A 16,824-nucleotide genomic window follows, 5' to 3' on the forward strand; every position below is an offset into this window, starting at 1 on the left:
AAACTCAAAAACATGTAAGTTACTATGCAAATAAAGAATGGGATCGTTACTGCACTGCTTTTGATTTAGCTAACCTCCAGAAATGGAAAAGAGATTTCATTTTCATTGCCTTCCTGACTTTGGTGAGTACCAGCAGCAACAGCCCCAAAACGCTTCCAGGAAACAATTATTATGCATACCATATTTCACTGAAATGCATGCAAAATTAAAACCCAGCTGGAAAATGAAAGCAAACAGACATGATAACTTAGGGACGCTGTCAGGTTAGGAATGTATAATGCAACGTTAAGCACTAGTATATGAAACTGAGTTCATGTGCTTGTTTACATATAGCAGAAGTTACGTCCAATGACAACCCGCAAACTGCCTTCCAACAGCTCACGGTTTCACCTTCGTAGACATTAAAAATGCCCTTGACGCCTCAGGACAATGAAAGTGAGCCTGACTTACCAGGCTGATGCTGCTAATTTTTAATCTTCAGCAGCTTGTTAATGTCAAATATGCATTTTGGTATCCTTACAACACCTGACAGTATCACCGAAGGGTATTACCATGCATGATCTACTGCTTTCCCCTGCTTAAGAAACACCAAATAGTGTTTGATTTCTGGCATAAACAAGTGGAGATGTTCTTCAATTGAGATATTTTTGTTTGTTTGTTTGTTTTTTTTAAATGAACCATTTCTGTATTTTTATTTCATTTTTTTTAGTAAACCCAATATGCAGCAGAAATGACTTTTAGCTTCATGAGGTACCAGCTGTTAAACATTGCAAGGATTTTAGGAATTATTATTCAATTTCTTTTTTAATCATGAACATTGAGAACAAAATAAAAATTCATTCTCCAGCACAAATGATTTTTCCAAAACAACAATTACGACTTAAAACAACTGCAACAGTCTGCAGAGAAACAGGAGAGCAGAGTTGGCAAAGCTGACAAGGCAACTGAGCTTCCTTTCAGACAAGCTGATCAAAGAAAAATATAAACCAAACCCAGGGCCACTTCCAATTTAAGATCCGCCAACACACCAGATCTCAAGCTAGGAATGAGCACCATCACAGTGAAGAAGATCCAGCATTAACCAGTTTGGGGGTTTCAACGTGATATTTTCAACTTTTTAATCTATCGTAAAGCCAAGGAAAATTATCGCTTACTGAAAACACAGTATGTATCGTGAATAAAAACAGCTTTAAATTTGCCTTCGCCTCTATACCACAGAATAGAAATATATAAAGATACATAAACGAGACTAGATTTAACTAGGGATTTTATGCCCATAATCCTCACATCTTCTCAAAAAGTACCCGGTATTTTATTAGCTATTGGAACATCTGAGTTCCAGCAACCTGACACCAATCCCATCGGGAATCTAGAATGGAAATTCAGACTGCCCCACTATCCTGCACTTCACTGAAAGGATTTTATTAATTTCCACTGGACTCTGTACAGTCCTCCCCCACACCTAATCCCACTGGAGCTTTTCATGTGTGATTAATCAGCGGTAACTAATTAGTTATATCCATATATATAAACCTAAGAAGAAAGTAAAGAACTGCCATTAGGTAGTTTCTCATTTCACTACGTCTCGTTTTTCCCTGTGGCCACACGGCTCTTACAAAGAAAGACAGGGCTGAAATTATAAAAAAAAGCCAACCCTGTAATCAAGTTACTGCCAATTTTCTGAGCTTTGCTGAGTACCTTCCTGTTCTTGAACATATGGCTAAGAATTAGGAACAGGCTTGCAGCACTCACCACGTTTCTGTTTCCTTTCAAGCTATGATCGGACACCAAAAAACAGCTGAAGATTCTCCTCTTCTCTATTCCCTCTTACCTCACCTGGGAACCACTCTTTCATTGCCGTCTACTTTAGAGGTTCCTGCAATGTGGTCCAATAGAACAAACTGCGCACAGAGATGCATTAACAGTTATACATCTATACATACACACAGCTGCATACAATCACATAAATCAGTTTATGCCATTCACTTAAATGCCACAAAAAGAAATCTAATGTCTATTCCTGCCAGCTACTGTCTTCTAAGCTGTAGGTATGCACAGAGGCATTAATATGGTTTATATTTACTCCTTCCTAGGCACTATTCTTTCTATATTAATTTTCACTTGCCCTCTGCTGCCAAGCTACTTCATTTCAGAGCACTTCACCAAGAGACACGCTGTTCTGGACTGCTCCAGGACACACAGATTCAGCAGCTATAAAGCAGCACACTGTGCCATGTAGAATTTAAAGGGACACGGTCAAGAAGGCAAGATGATATTTCACAGGGTGAAATTCTCACATGAAATACACAGGAGTTTCTACTTCCACAGCAAACAGAACAGGCCAGATACGAAGCACTCGCCGTGCTCTGCTCATGCCCCAGCGTGACCACATCCATGCACTGTTTGGGAGAGCAAGCATGCACCGCTCCCTGCAGCAAGCTGCACGCAGCCAGAGCAAAGCTGCAACCCAGAGGCGACAAGCAGGCATGTGCACACAGAGGACAGGAAGAAGGAACAGAGGGTGTCCAGCTTAACCGCCTTTCATGTTGCTCTGACTTCCACCAAAAGGCCACGTCACCTTTCAGTAAGGGAGCAGTAACAATCTGTTTATAAAACCCAGACATAAATTGGAGTAGAAAAGTAATGACGGTGTCCCTTTAAACATGAACTTCTCTTTGAAACTTCAGAAACGTTTTCAACACTGAGCACAACAGTAATAAAGAGCTGCGGATTTTCCAAGAGTAGATTTTACAGAACAGATCCTTGGCAATACGATGCTAAAGAAAACCAAATACATCAGGTGCTCATTTCTAGCAGTTACCTGATTCCCCTTATTATGTAAGGTTGTCAAACAGCGAGAATTACCTGTCCAGAATATCAGTGTCATGTTACATATCCTATGAAAACCACATTAAATATTGATTAGTGAAACAGTCAGTAGTACACAAACCAAAGTATTTCACATTTTTGAGGGGGGCAATGGAGCAGGGAACACACATCAAGGCTGAGGGGGCAAATTTGAGTCAAGCAAACTAAGAAAAAAAGGCATTAAAATGACCCCTCACATCCCATTAGTCACACAGTGTTAATCAGAACATTCAAATGTTACAAATGGGTTCTGAGATGGTGCATTCACTCCTCCCCCACTCCCATCTCCCCCGACCCCTGCTTACAAATAGGACAAGCAGTGTGAAATATCACCAGGAAGGATAGGAATAGATTCCTGAATAAATGAAGCTGAATTTACAGAAGCTAAAAATAGAGCACATAAAATGAAAAGTGCTTCCAAAGAAACAAAAAAAAATAGAAAAGGGAGAAAAGAATGGTATAACTAAATTATACACAGTAAAGGCACGCTGGTAAACAAACACTCCATTATTACAAGTGAGCTTGTAAACTATACTGAGCATTTCCACCCAGCCATGTTGGCCAGTGCCATGTCTGCACAGTGCTCCTCACACAGCAACCTGTCAGAGCCTCCAGAGAACGGCACCCAATGGATTTCTGACCAAGACAATCAGCAGAAGCAGGGGACAAAAAAAGGTGTCCTAGAAAAGAGTCCACAGGTGATTAGAAAAGAGACCGTAGGTGATTCCTACTTCCTGAATGTAAAGGCACTTTGGTATTTCAATTATGCTGTTTAATTACACTCAAATCATATTTTACAGTCTGTTAAATTAAAGCTCTGTCACCTACCTTTCTGTAACAGATGTTACCGTGTATTCACAGGAAATAGTTCATTAGAGTAACAGTAAACAGCAGATGTGCAGCCAGTTAGCAATTTACTCAACTACAATAAAGAAATGGCACTGAACAAAAATGCCATTGGTCTTGTCGCCAATGCACACTGCTCTCACTGCTTAAACATTAATTCAGTGCAGCAGTCAACCAATTCTACTTGCATGCCTCTACTTCTGAGCATGGAATAAGAGCAGCAGGCTGCTGAAAGGAGCTCCTGGGGTGCGGATACTGCTAAAGCCAGGAAGAAAATCTGTTTTAAGAAGCGTCAGAGTTCAGACCAAACAGCTACAGTGCTGCATTTCCTTTTTTCTTCATTCAAAACAACATACAGGTCTGGAAAGGGAAAGCATCCGGAAATTTCAGCAGCATCTCTTACCCAAGATCTCCCCGGTCCATTTTGTTTAAAGTTTAGCAATGCCAGGACTTACTATTTAAAGGATTTTGTCAAAACAAAACAATTATTCTAGATTTCTGTGTGCTCTTAAATCTCTTACACTGTTTCAGGTCTTTCTATTGCAAATATGGTTTAAATCAAAATTTCAGAGCATACTATATAAGCAAGAATTACTACAACAGTAATTACTGTCCTGTGCAATGATAATACCATAAGAAATAAAGATGCCAATTGACATGTTGTTCTCATGCAGCAGGGAAGGAAAGACAGGAGAACTGTTACCGTTAGTAAGTTCTTAATTACACATAACTCAGTTTGACAGCATTACTCGTGAGTTAAGGGAATTTGAAAGTCAATCTACACCCCTACAACCTTCGTTAATATGCAAAGGTGTCAAATTTAAAAGAGTGAAACTTTCATTTTGAAGTCATAGAATAGAATCAAAGAATCTTTAGAGTTGGAAGGGATCTTTAAATGCCATCTAGTCCAACTCCCCTGCAGTGAACAAGGACATGCACAGCTACATCAGGTTGCCCAGGGCCTGATCCAGCCTCGCCTTGGAAGTCTACAGGGATGGGGCATCAACCACATCTCTGGGCAACCTGTGACAGGGCCTTACCACTCTTGCTGTAGAAGACTTTTTCCTTATATCTAGCTTAAATCTGCCATCTTTAAGCTTGGAACCTCTTCCCCTTGTTCTATCACCACAGACCCTGCTGAAGAGTCTGTCCCCTTCTTTCCTGTAGCTTCCCTTTAGATACTGACAGGTCACACTATCAGGTCACCTCGCAGCCTTCCCTTCTCCAGACTGAACAGCCCCAGTTCTCTCAGCCTGTCGTCGCAGGGAGGTGTTCCACCCCCGGGATCATTTCTGTGGCCCTCTGGATGTGCTCCAACAGGTCTGTGTCTCCCCTGTACCGAGGACTCCACTGGATTTCAGTGAACAATTACTTTCAAGGATACTACATATTCAAATGCAGTCAGTTCAATAAAAGTTCCAAGAGTACATCACACCCAAGAAAGTTCAGGTTAAACAGACTCCTTTGCAATACTAGGTGTTTTTCTAAAGATAAATATTTAGGAAACAAAACCACTCCAGATCATCACAGCTGATGCCAGAACCTGTGATAAGCACACTCAAACATTACAAAACCCACTCAAGCATTACAATGTGACTTGTTTATTCCTAAATTTAGCGCAGCATGCTTTCAAACAAAACTGGATGTTATGTGTCAGAGGGGAAATCAGCTACCAGGGAAAAGGTGACAACCTCCTTCATAAAGAAACTGCACAGGTGAATTTTAACTACATTATGCAGCTGGAAGCCAGTGATAAAGACTTCAGCACATGAGCAGATACCCACTCTGAGCAAGCTTCTAACACAGCACTGAAGTGTAAAGCAGCCCAGTTTTGCTGCTAGCAAGCTTTGATCCTGCTAATTCGACTATGTCAGCAAATGTTGCAGTCCCATCAAAATGCATCACTGACTGAGCCTGCCAACTACCACAGCAAAAAAAGCCATATCCTTAACTATACACACTTGCTTTAGCTGACATTAATCAATAACTGTTATTAAAAATAGATTATTTTTTTTATCTAAAATATAAAAGAAACCTGGTTGGGTCCACTGATATTATCAGAGCAAAGAACGCTGAAGTGGAATTCAGCTTTAGTACTGAAAGCATACAGCGTTCCTTAGAGAGCTGAGTTAACCATGCTCACTGAATATGCTGTTTCAATTAGCTTAAATACTATATTCAACATACAATACAAGCTTGCATTTAACACTGTGAATACCTATCTACCCAAATAGTCATTGTGCTTTATTTTATTAATGAGTATTGATCAGCTGATTTTTCTTGGACAGTTCAATAAAGAACATCAAGTCCAGCTAAATGACTTTCTGCTAGTTCAGTCCTAAAGAGCAGCCTCCAAACAAGCTTTGTTTCCTTAGCTGTCTCACAGACCCTTTAGCTCTCATTGCTGTATTAGCAAATCCCTAACAGCTCAGGAGCAGTCAGGTTGCATGTACAGGTATGCAAATATAAGACCTGAGGGTGAGGAATCCCAAGGAAGTTCAAGCTCAAAGGTGGTTTACCTTAAACAAAGGTATTTGTTTAAGGAAGCACTGCAGCTCATTTAGAGGCCAGAATCTTACTGCGCTGCCTCTAAACAAACAGTGCTCAGGCTTTTACTACCAGCACTGCAGATAAAGTAATAGTATGTTTCTATGCAAGCAGAATGATCTCTAATACCTTCACTTAGGTATCATCAGTTGCTAATAAATTAGAATATTTTACTGTTAAGACAGTGACAGAAGCAAGCAGCTCTGACACTAAGTCTAGCACACACAGCACGCTTTCCTGAAGCACTGATAAGCAACCTTCACACAGCACACAGCAGTTCCTCATGTGGCCTACCAGATCTCTGGACAGTGCACAGCAGCTCAGCAAGTCCCCAGTGCTACTACTCTGCAACACCAAGTCTCACAACCATCAGCAGGAATTACCGGATGGTGAAAACACAACAAACTCCTTGGAAGGAAACACTCTCAATCCCTGCTGCTGCCACTCTCTCCCTGCAGAGGCTGAATCCCAAACAGGCCTCGCAGCCCGGCCTTCATCTCCCAAAACAAGCTGCAAGCCTGAGCTCCAAGGCCTACAGACTCCATACCATAATCCCTGCCTCATCACCAGCATACCAATAGCAACACCACTTCTCCCTGTATGATGTAGTAACTCTGGTTTGCAGTTTCTGGTTGGGTATAAGTAAGCTTCTCTTTTATTTTCACCCCACTCACAAGATTCCTCACATGACTTACCAACACTGTCAGGCACTTCAGTCCAGATGCTCTGCAACTATTAAGAAGTCCTAAGTTTAAATGTAAGACAAGGCTTGAGGTTGTCCACATCAGACAGCCTCAGAGGAAGTTATATTTAAATGGAGCATAATAAACCTGGTTTAAAGACAAGTGTTCACATAGAGAAAGCAGCATTAAAAATACAAATGACACCGGCCCTTGCCTTGAATTCTAACATCTCATGAATGCACTTCTCAAAGAAACTGCCCCAGCCCACAACACACAAAGCTATGTTTAAAGTTATTACAGAAAGACACGCTAGGAATGACACATGCAAGCATGAGATCTTATCTAATATAAACTACTCATATGAAAATATACCTGTGGAATCTTGAGGTTACCAGCTTGCTTTTTCAAATATCACGTAAAGAAAAATGACAACAGCAGACCTGCCTGGAAAACCATTTTAGAACTTTGTTTATCCAAACAGATACTGCTGTGACGTTCCAAACCCAGTGCCTGAACAATAGAGCATGCATAATTTCAAGACGTACTCAGTGACACTGAATCACTCCAAAGAAGTGGTTCCACCAGTTCTTTAATCTTCCAGGAGCTACTGTTATAGAAAGCAAATGCAAAAACACCGTAACAAGTCAAAATTTGACAGGCTGGAAGAGGCAACTGCAGGGATAAAGACATGCAGAAGTTTGCCTTCTCAGGTACACTGAGAACAGATAGCTTTGAACAGCGACTCGAGGCTTAACTTGAAAAAGCTTTCCTCACCTTTGCACCAGCACAGTCTTCATAGCTTCCTCCTTCTACACCTGGAAACTGAATTCTACTCAACTTTTTAACACAGGAAATATATTTATTCTCCTCCAAAATTCATTTCCACAATATTGAGTTCAGGGAAAGAGAAAGAAATACTGCAAATGAACCGTGATGGAGATGAGCCACAGGTCCAGGACACCTCCTGCTACCCAAGGCCAGCTCTGCCAGCAGCACATCCTTGTCCCTCTGCCAGCAGCCTCCCATTCCCACTCCATCTGTGCACAGAACAGGTCTCAGCCCGAACACTACCCAGCCGCCACGCCTGGCCTATCCTCAGGACACACAGCAGTGCATACACAAAGTTCGCAGCCTCCTAAGCAGGCATCCCCATCTTCAGTTCTGACAGGGCTGGATGATCCCACAGCCTCCGGCTTAACGGCTACACAAATAATAACAAGGCGGTAGTTCTCGCTTTTAGGGAGGGCCGCGCAGGTCACCTCAGGGGACCACGTCGGCAGCAACACGCAGGTAACAGCCCAGGGCCCGGATCGAGCGGCCGCAGCCCTCGGGGAACCGCCGCCGGCCGCGGGGGTCGCAGCGGGCGGGAAGATGGCGGAGGGTCCGCGCCCCGCCGAGGTAGCGGGGAGGGGGCGGCGCGGCCCCGCACTCACCTGTCAGCCCCAGCGGGCGGGCGGGAAGGGGCAGGGCCGCGGGCGGCGGCGGCGGGGGGGAGGAGGAAGAGGAGGAGGAGGAGGAAGGCGAGGGCGGGAGGGGAACGGCGGCAGCGAGCAGCTCAGCGCCGCGCTCCGCCAACGACGCGCCTATCGGCTGAGCGGCCCTCGCGGCGACATCCGGCGGTGGGCGGAAGCAACGCGCGGCTCCCGCTCGCCGCCCCGGCGCCATGGAGACGCGGCCCGCCCCGACCGCAGCACCGCGCTGCGCTGAGCGGGGCGGCTCGTGTGCGGCTGGTACAGCGCGGGCTGTGCGCCCACACTGCACGAGTCCCGCACGCTGCCTCTCTCCCCTGAGCAGAGTGGGGGCAAACGGCCGCCTCAGCGCCTCTGCGTGTGGGGAAACGTGCTTAAAGCGCTGCTGGAATAACTTGGGTTTTGAGATAGAAATGCCAGATCCGTAATTCTCGTTTGTCTGCAGCGTGGCAGAAACGTGAAACGAAGGGCGAGTGCTGCGCTCTGCAAAGCAGGCTGCTCGCTTTGAAGCGTACAACTCGTAATTGAAATGGGATTAGTTCCTTTGGTGATTAACGCTCAGAAGAAGCCTCCACCTCACATTCCTATTCATTGCGGCACATTATGAAAGTCAAAAGAGGCCTCCGCTTAATTATTTCCTCTCCTCCCTCAGATGCCAGCAGCCTCAGAAGAGGTCTGTGGAAAGGCCAAAGAACATGTGCCTCATTGCGAGGGCTAAAATTAATAGCACATTTTCTTTTCATGTCCTTCCCAGCTACAACTGTGCCAGCCGATCTCTTTTGTCTTCTTTCTACCTCCTTTTGTGCTCTCATGTCTTAATTGTATCACAGCCGAAGCCCTCAGCAATTCAATCCCTTGCTAAATGTTGAAGCCTTGTTATCCCTTACCCAAAACCACATCATCTTAATATCATACTACCGTGCCACTACATCTCATGGAAGAAGAAATGGGGGGTGGAGGGGAACGTCCAGAAATCACACCTGAATCCACATACAAGATTTCCCTGCGGTAACACCTTCCCTGCAACGCTCCCTCCCTCGCTCTAACAGCAGGGGGCAATAAAGATAGCACTATTTCTCTCCTGAAGGAGCAACGTGAAATACCACAGTAAGGAAATGATGTTTTGACGATTTCTTCTTCGACACGGGCCAACTCTCACCTAAAAACCAGCAGGCCTCATATGGATGCAGCCACTTGTTCAAGAGAAATATGTGGCAAGTGGCAGTGCTCAGTTCTGATATGCATCCCAGGGGCAGCAAGGCACTGTTTTGTCTACAGCAGCAAGTGCAGAACAAGCTGCTTTTCACAAACGACTTGATGGATAAAAAGGACACTTAGATAACAATACAGGAGCCTAGAGAAATAAGAGGCAGGATTAGTCGGCATGAAGCTAATCAAGAGTTAAATAAGGGTTTTCTTGTTGCTGGTGTTTTTTTTTACATGGGTTTTTATTGTTCTCTTTTTAAATAAACATTAGTTTAGTGGTAGACGTTATTTTCTTTTCCTGGATATCACCTCCCACATCTGCAGCTCTACTTGTTTACTCCAGGCTGGATTGAGAATGCATGATACAAGGTTGCAAAAGCAAGCAGGAAAAGGCAGGACCTCCAATCCAGTGCTCAAACTAAAAGAAAGGGAAAAAGGAAAAACAGATCTAGAGGAGAAAAGCACTGTAGGAGATCATTTCTTCCTTCCTATAAGAAACTTCTTATAAGTCCTGGCTAAATAAGCCGTTTCCTATATTGTTTATCATCACCTTATGCTGTGCAGGAGCATCCAGAAGCTCTCTATCAACACTTTCCATCACATCGGAACTGTCTATCCTCTGAAAGAAGCTAAAAGCAACGCGCTCTCCTGAAAGAGGTGCTTTAAGAATGAAGGGCCAAGCGAACTGCAGACTGTTTAGAACAAGGAGGTACAACCTGCCAGAACTGATGAAGTCCAGGCTGGTGTTGGCTCTGCATCCTTCAGCCAAGTATTTAGTGAAGAGCTATGACTCTGTGACTCTCAGACTTCTAGAAGGATTCCTCAGGGAGATCAGGAGCTGGGATAGCTCTGTAGCTAAAAAGAGCAAACTGGCAATCTTAAGCTTTAGAATAAGTGAGCCGGGAGCTTAAAAAAAGGCAGACTGGATGTGAGGGATGGAGAAACAATATATTTTCTTTGGCAAGTGTAGAACTGAGGACAGGTTTATTCCACAAGTCTGCGTGTTGTAATTTGAGCTCCAATGCCATGTTACTCTGCATTTATTCATCCTGTAGTTTACTGCTTTCTAGTTTAACTTCCTGGATAATTAAGGTGTTCTGCTCCAGTTTGTTGGGTTTGCATTTCCCTTTAACTGAGCAGACGGTGAAATCCCGTCGGTGATTTGCAGCTGTTTGCATTTTCAGGTGAAATGAGAGACTTCCCAGCAGCGACAAGAAACTGCTTTCTCTTTGTTTCCCTTCTTGGGGCAGTGTTTGAAAACAACCAGCAGACTTCAAGAGATGCATAAATTAAATCAAGTCCTAAAGAAATACATGTGTCATTTAATGCATGTTTATGTAGGGTGGAGCAAAACTTCGGAGGTTTCAAGGTAACGTATAGCATTACAAAAGCTATAATGTTTTGTTTTCAACACAAATAGCTTGTTTGAAGGCACGGGGCAAGGCTGGAGGAGGGGGAATGAGTGAGATGAAAGATGATACAGACGGCATCAAACACCTGATCCAGAAAGCTTCTGTAAGGAAAAGCTTGGGAGGTCTCTCACTTGTCTGCTCTGTGATAAGGGTTTGTTTTGACTCTGCTGTCCTTTCTGGCTGCTCTTTTATCTCTTTTTATCCACTGGGAACTGGGACATGTTGCTCCCGAACATCAGTACAGGTGAAATACTTCTCTGCCCAGCGTTAGAGACAGCTGCTTCTGACAGGCTCTAAAATGCTTTTATAGAAGTTCTCAACAGCCATTACTAGGGAAGAAATCTCTTTTCCTCCTCCTATAGGAACACTCTTCTGGTGTGCCTCCATTGTACAGCCTGGACAGTCACTGTGCATATCTGCGCACGTAGAATGCCCTGATGTGAGCAGTTCACCTGGACACTTTGCCTGCGCTCCATCTCTGTGCCTGAAGAAATCGATGTGTTGGGCAATTCCAGTGCTTGACCGACACCATAACTGCCTTCTATAACTGCTGCTGACAGTGAGGTGCTCCTTACCTCCCAGTACGGCAGGCTGTACCCTGCACACGACACCCCACAGCTCCCGTTTCTCAGGTGGCCCAATAGAACCGCCCAGCTCACCACCCTCCAGCCCCCCCCCGCTGCACCCCGACAGGCCGCGTCTCCGCCCCGCTGGGCGGACCCTGGCTATCGGTTTCCTCGCCTTTATTGGCTGTCTCTCTGCTATTCCCTGTTCTTATTGGCTGGAGCCTCCACCCAGCCGTCTCACGATTGGCTGCGCTCGACGCCTTACTCCGCATTGAGTGACAGCCTCTCCTCCCGGGCGGCCTGTACCGTAGTGGGGCGATCGGGCGATGCGGTGACGTCCCCGCGTCGGCGCTCCGCTATTGGCGGTGGCGGAATGACGGCCATGTGGCGCGTGCTGCGCCGGGCCGTTGCCGTGGGTCGCTGCGGGACCGCCGTCCTTCAGGGCCGGTGCTGCCGCCTCAGTGCCTGGGGACGCCGCCAAACGCTGCCGTCGGCCGGTCGGCTGTATTCGGAGCGGGCTGTGAGGTGAGGTGGGCCGGGGCTGTGCTGGGCGGCCTAAGAGGGAAAGCTCGGCCGGCGCTTCCCGGGGGCGAGGGGTGTCAGGCGGGAGAGTGAGGCCCGGTTACACAGAACCTCGCAGCCACCGCGTCGCTATTCTCTCCCTCAGCAGAGCCTGTGAGGTCGTCACGATGCCCGAGGTGAGCACAGACCACCTGGACGAGCAGCAGGTGCAGCTCCTGGCTGAGATGTGCATCCTCATCGATGAGAACGACCGTCGGATCGGGGCGGACACGAAGAAGAACTGCCACCTGAACGAGAACATCGACAGAGGTGCGGCGCTGCGCCCGTCCGCCCAACCGGCTCAGGCTGAGCTTCCTTACCGGGGGCCTTAAAGCCCGTCCGGTGCCACCCCGTGCTGTGTGCAGGGCTGCCCAGGGCCTGTCCAGCCTGACATTGATGCCTGCAGGGATGGGGCAGCCACGGGTCTCTGGGTGGGTGTGCTGCTGCCTCACTGCCCTCCGAGTAAAGATGTCTGTCCTAACATCTAATCTAAACCTCTCATTTGGCTTAAAAATCATTCCGCCTCGTCTTACCACTGTCTGCTCACTAGAAAGTCAGGCTCCTCTCTGTTTATAAGCTTTCTTTGGGTTCTTAAAGGCTGTAACAAAGTCTCTCAGGAGCCTTCTCCGGGCTGAACAAGTCCAGCTCCTTCAGCCTTTCTCCATAGAAGTGCCCCAGCCCTCTGACCTTCATGGCTCTCCTCTGAACCCACTCCAACATCTCCACATCTTTCTCATGCTGGAGCCCCAGGCCTGATTGCAGCACTCCAGATGGGGATGCAGGTGGGGTCTCAGGAGGGCAGAACAGAGCAAGATAATCACCTCCCTCACCCCGCTGGCCACTTTGGCAATTCCAAGCCTTACATTTTCTTTTCATATGAATCTTTTCTTCCGTCAAACAGCTTTCTGTGTTTTTTTGTTTTCTCTCTAGGTTTATTGCACCGAGCATTCAGTGTTTTCTTATTTAATACAGAAAACAAACTGTTACTGCAGCAGAGGTCAAACGCTAAAATTACATTTCCAGGTAAGCACTGAAACACGTCGCACATGGAATGTATTGCTTTAAATCAACGTTTGAAGGTGTGTCAGTCTGATTTTTGCAGCGTAACTCCTGCAGAACAGAACATAACGTTCCAAAACCTTTGCAGAGGTCCCAGGATTTACTGATTTGGAGAGGAGATACTTTTAAGAGCCTGGGATGTGCATTTATTGTGGATGGAGCAGCATAATGAGAGCACTGGCTTATTGTTATTTGTGCTCTTGGGAAATTATTGCTCCTTGACTTGTCTGGTCCTGTTTATGGTAAGAGTAAACACCAAACACTCACCTGTCGCAAGACATATTTAATGACATAAGAGAAATTGCTCTGGTAGATGCAAAGAGTGAGTGTTTTACTTCCTCTGGTTAAGGACAAAGCAGTATTTGGTAGAGGCAAATCCAGAGGTATGAATGGAGAGAAGAAGAAGGGGTAGAAATATTCTCCTCAACCTCTCTAAATGAGAAACAAAAACGTGGTGCGTTGGTTGGCTGCTCTACATCTCAAGTGCTTTTGCAGCAGTTTGTAGTGTCAAAAGTGCACTGATGGAATCTTCTTGCAGATTGCTTTACCAACACTTGCTGTAGCCATCCGCTGAGCCACCCACTGGAGCTGGAAGAAAATGATGCCATTGGAGTTCGGAGAGCGGCACAGAGACGAATGAAAGCAGAGTTAGGAATTCCTATGGAGCAGGTAAAGGGGGGGGGGTGGTTCTTAACAGCACTAAGAATCTTCACGTCTGGCAGGTGTGAAATCTAAAAGTGAGTTTAACTTTAGAAATCCAAAGGATTTGATGAATCGGAGCATTCTTCATTTATATTCTGGAGCATCAAAAGCTTATTGTACCAAATGGTCTTGTAAAGTATTGTGCTGTTCACACCAAGAGAGACAAAGAATAAATTAAGCAGTAATGATGGATTTTATTGCTTCAGGTCTAAGTATGGATGCCTACGTTCCTAAGTATGGATGTATGCATGTATGCATCACCAGCAGAGCAGGTGATGCTGCTTGTCCAAGAGAAGGCAACGTGCCATCCCTGTCTCTTCATGTTTGTTTGCTAATGACACGTGTTGTGACACACAGGAGAAACTGCTGCTGGGAAAGCTGGTGATTGGCTTGTGCCCAGGACTAATTACCTCTGCCTGCAGTTTGCACAGGTCCCGGTAGGTCGCTGTCACACGTGGCCTGTCGGTTTTCAGCTCCTTGGGAGATGAGAGCCAGGTGCAAACGTTTGTTCATCACCGCTTTCCTAAGCATACATTAGGCTCTGGTGAATGTCTGAACTTTACTGTATTGGAGAAGTCTGGTCAGAATATTATAAGGGAAGCCCAACTAGAGAAATGCTGTGCAGTGACACATTGACCATGTAAACAACTTTCCTCATAATGTTTTAAGAAATGCATTACAGTTGTGCACCTGAGCAAATAATTTCCTAGGAAGTGTCTGGTAATTGTGTTGTGCTGCCGGGCAGTTGGGTTGTTTTGCTTTGCCGCTGGTCCTAATGTGTGTTTTGGTTGTAGGTTACTCCGGAAGAGATCTTCTATCTGACACGGATTCACTACAAGGCCAAGTCTGATGGGATCTGGGGTGAACATGAGATAGACTACATCTTATTTGTGCAGAAGGACGTCACGCTGAATCCTGATCCCAACGAGATCCAGAGCTACTGTTACGTGACCCAGAAAGAACTGAAGCAGCTTCTGGACAAAGCCTCGAGGAACGAAGTGAAGATTACTCCCTGGTTTAAACTAATTGCAGAGACCTTTCTTTTTAAGTGGTGGGATAATTTACCTAACTTGAACAAATTCGTTGATCATGAAAAAATACACAGAATGTAAATAGTTGCAGTGAGAGATGCTGAAGGCTGGAAGTGATGTCTGTGCGGTAACTTGTGACTCGATTGCAGGGAAAATGGCCCACCTGGAGCATGTTTAATAAGTGACTTTAAACAGATGGTTGTAGCAAATGATTTTTTTCCTGTCTCTTCACCTCTTCTTCCATTCTAGTAACATAAGAAACGCCTTTGATTCATCCTTCTGTTACTTCATGTGATGCTAAAGAACCGTCAGCCTGCGTGTACCCAGTTAGCTCTTACTGCCTTGCATACTGAGGTGTGCTATAAGGGGCTGTGGGCACTTCCTGCCCAGCTCCTTCAGCACAGATGGTGCATTTCCAGTTTGATATCACTGTTTCCAGAATGCTAATCACAAATCCACCTGAGTTCTGAACTAGTCTGCGAAGACAAACAGTGAGTTCAAAGCGAGCAGGACTGTTTTAATTGCAGCACAGATCTCTCTGGCTGCCGTATTGTGTAGTTAATCAGATGTAAAAGCTTAAGTAATTGGATCATCTGTGTGGACTGAATTTCACTTTGAGCTGCTGCACACGGTGGTGCAGCTTTAGGTAATAAACACTGATCTTTTTAAATTAATTTTTAACTATTTGTTACCCATCCCCTTCCTGTTTAGTGAGCAAATACTGCACATCGCTAATTAAAAAGTAATGGTTAATTATCCCACATGTAGATGGGAGGTAGCTGCCTACTGACCGTAGCCTATCCTTGGAGAAGGGATGTGTGCTGGGGAGTCGTCCTCATCTTATAGGAAACAAAGGCAGCTTGGGACAAACTTTTTATTGACACACCTGATTTCTTCCCAGTGTCCCAGAGAGCTCAAACCTTCTGAACTCCAACATTCAGTCTGAATTTCAGCTGATCAGAAAATCTACTGGAGGAGTAAGAGCTGAGCCACGGCCACCCCATGTGTGGATTTCTTACGTTCATTTCTCTGAGTTTTCTTGATGAAATGAGATATTCCCCATACTGGTTCCCCTTATTTGTGAAACATGATTTTAAGTCTGTCTGCTGTCGGGGTAGATCTAACTCTTCTGGTTTGTTGCTCATCCCAGTTGTGTCCACAGTTCTACGCTTGTTAGGGCCAAGCTGTTGTATGCTGACCTGAAGCAAAGAACGGTGGAGGAGGCAACAGCAGCGCAGTGTAACAGCTGTCTTGAACTTGGATTCATCAGCTACACCACTTAAGTAGACTCTTTTGAATACCTTTGGAAATACCTGAATTACTTTTCAATGTTCTCCTAAGGCTGACTATTAAAACCATTATCCTAAAAACTCAGGCTGGGCTTTTATTTCTAGATATGTGCACAAAATGCTGACCAAGCACTGAAGTGATACGGTTGGGAGTGAACAAGGCGTAGTTTCATTTTAACACAAGTTCAAATGGTCAACTTGGAGCAAAAGCTGGGAAAACAGCCCATAATAGCAAGAGAGCAGAGAGATGAAAGCAGAGTTTTGCCAAGCGGTTCTTAAAATCCTGTGAACAGTTTTAACTATTTCCCCCCCAACACTGAACTTCCTTGCAGCACAACAAGTATTTTTAATTACAAATCACATGGAGTAGAGGAGGGACAGACTACAACTGGAAGTCCATAAAGGTACAGGCAAGCTGACACCTGAACGCTCCACAGTGCTGATTTAGGCTGGGTTCATTTTCTTTGTTAATCACAGTGCTGTAGTTTGGATTTGTGATGACATTGACAGCACGATGATGTTCATGTACTGCTGAACTAAATCAAAGGCCCCTCTGTTTCTCACACTGCCCTGATCTTCGGAAGC

General features: G+C 45.3%; 2 protein-coding genes across 5 annotated transcripts in view; one reads left to right on the forward strand and one right to left on the reverse strand.

Moving 5' to 3' along the window:
* The window catches only part of WDR37 (WD repeat domain 37), a 39,486-nt gene extending 30,931 nt beyond the window's left edge, over positions 1 to 8,555 (reverse strand). Inside the window, exons 1-2 of one of the 3 annotated variants that reach the window (XM_072330162.1) lie at positions 8,378 to 8,555; positions 2,866 to 2,897 (exon numbers count right to left, since the gene is read on the reverse strand). The gene's annotated coding sequence lies outside the window, so the exon portion shown is untranslated. Of the gene's footprint in view, positions 1 to 2,865; positions 3,004 to 8,377 lie in introns of those variants that run through there. The other 2 variants (XM_072330164.1, XM_072330163.1) reach the window with 2 other exon arrangements.
* A 3,344-nt stretch (positions 8,556 to 11,899) lies between these two features.
* IDI1 (isopentenyl-diphosphate delta isomerase 1) lies at positions 11,900 to 16,320 on the forward strand. Of its 2 annotated transcripts, none has more exons than XM_072330166.1 (5): positions 11,900 to 12,122; positions 12,265 to 12,428; positions 13,089 to 13,181; positions 13,756 to 13,886; positions 14,714 to 16,320. In XM_072330166.1, exons 1-5 carry the CDS (start codon positions 11,971 to 11,973, stop codon positions 15,029 to 15,031), a joined length of 858 nt encoding a protein of 285 aa, XP_072186267.1. In that variant the 5' UTR covers positions 11,900 to 11,970; the 3' UTR covers positions 15,032 to 16,320. The 2 variants fall into 2 exon arrangements, with proteins under 2 accessions (XP_072186267.1, XP_072186268.1); XM_072330167.1 differs by having other exon boundaries at positions 12,268 to 12,428.
* The last annotated feature ends 504 nt before the right edge of the window (positions 16,321 to 16,824 follow it).

Source organism: Excalfactoria chinensis, chromosome 2 (genome assembly GCF_039878825.1).
Source record: "Excalfactoria chinensis isolate bCotChi1 chromosome 2, bCotChi1.hap2, whole genome shotgun sequence".
NCBI lineage: Eukaryota > Metazoa > Chordata > Aves > Galliformes > Phasianidae > Excalfactoria > Excalfactoria chinensis.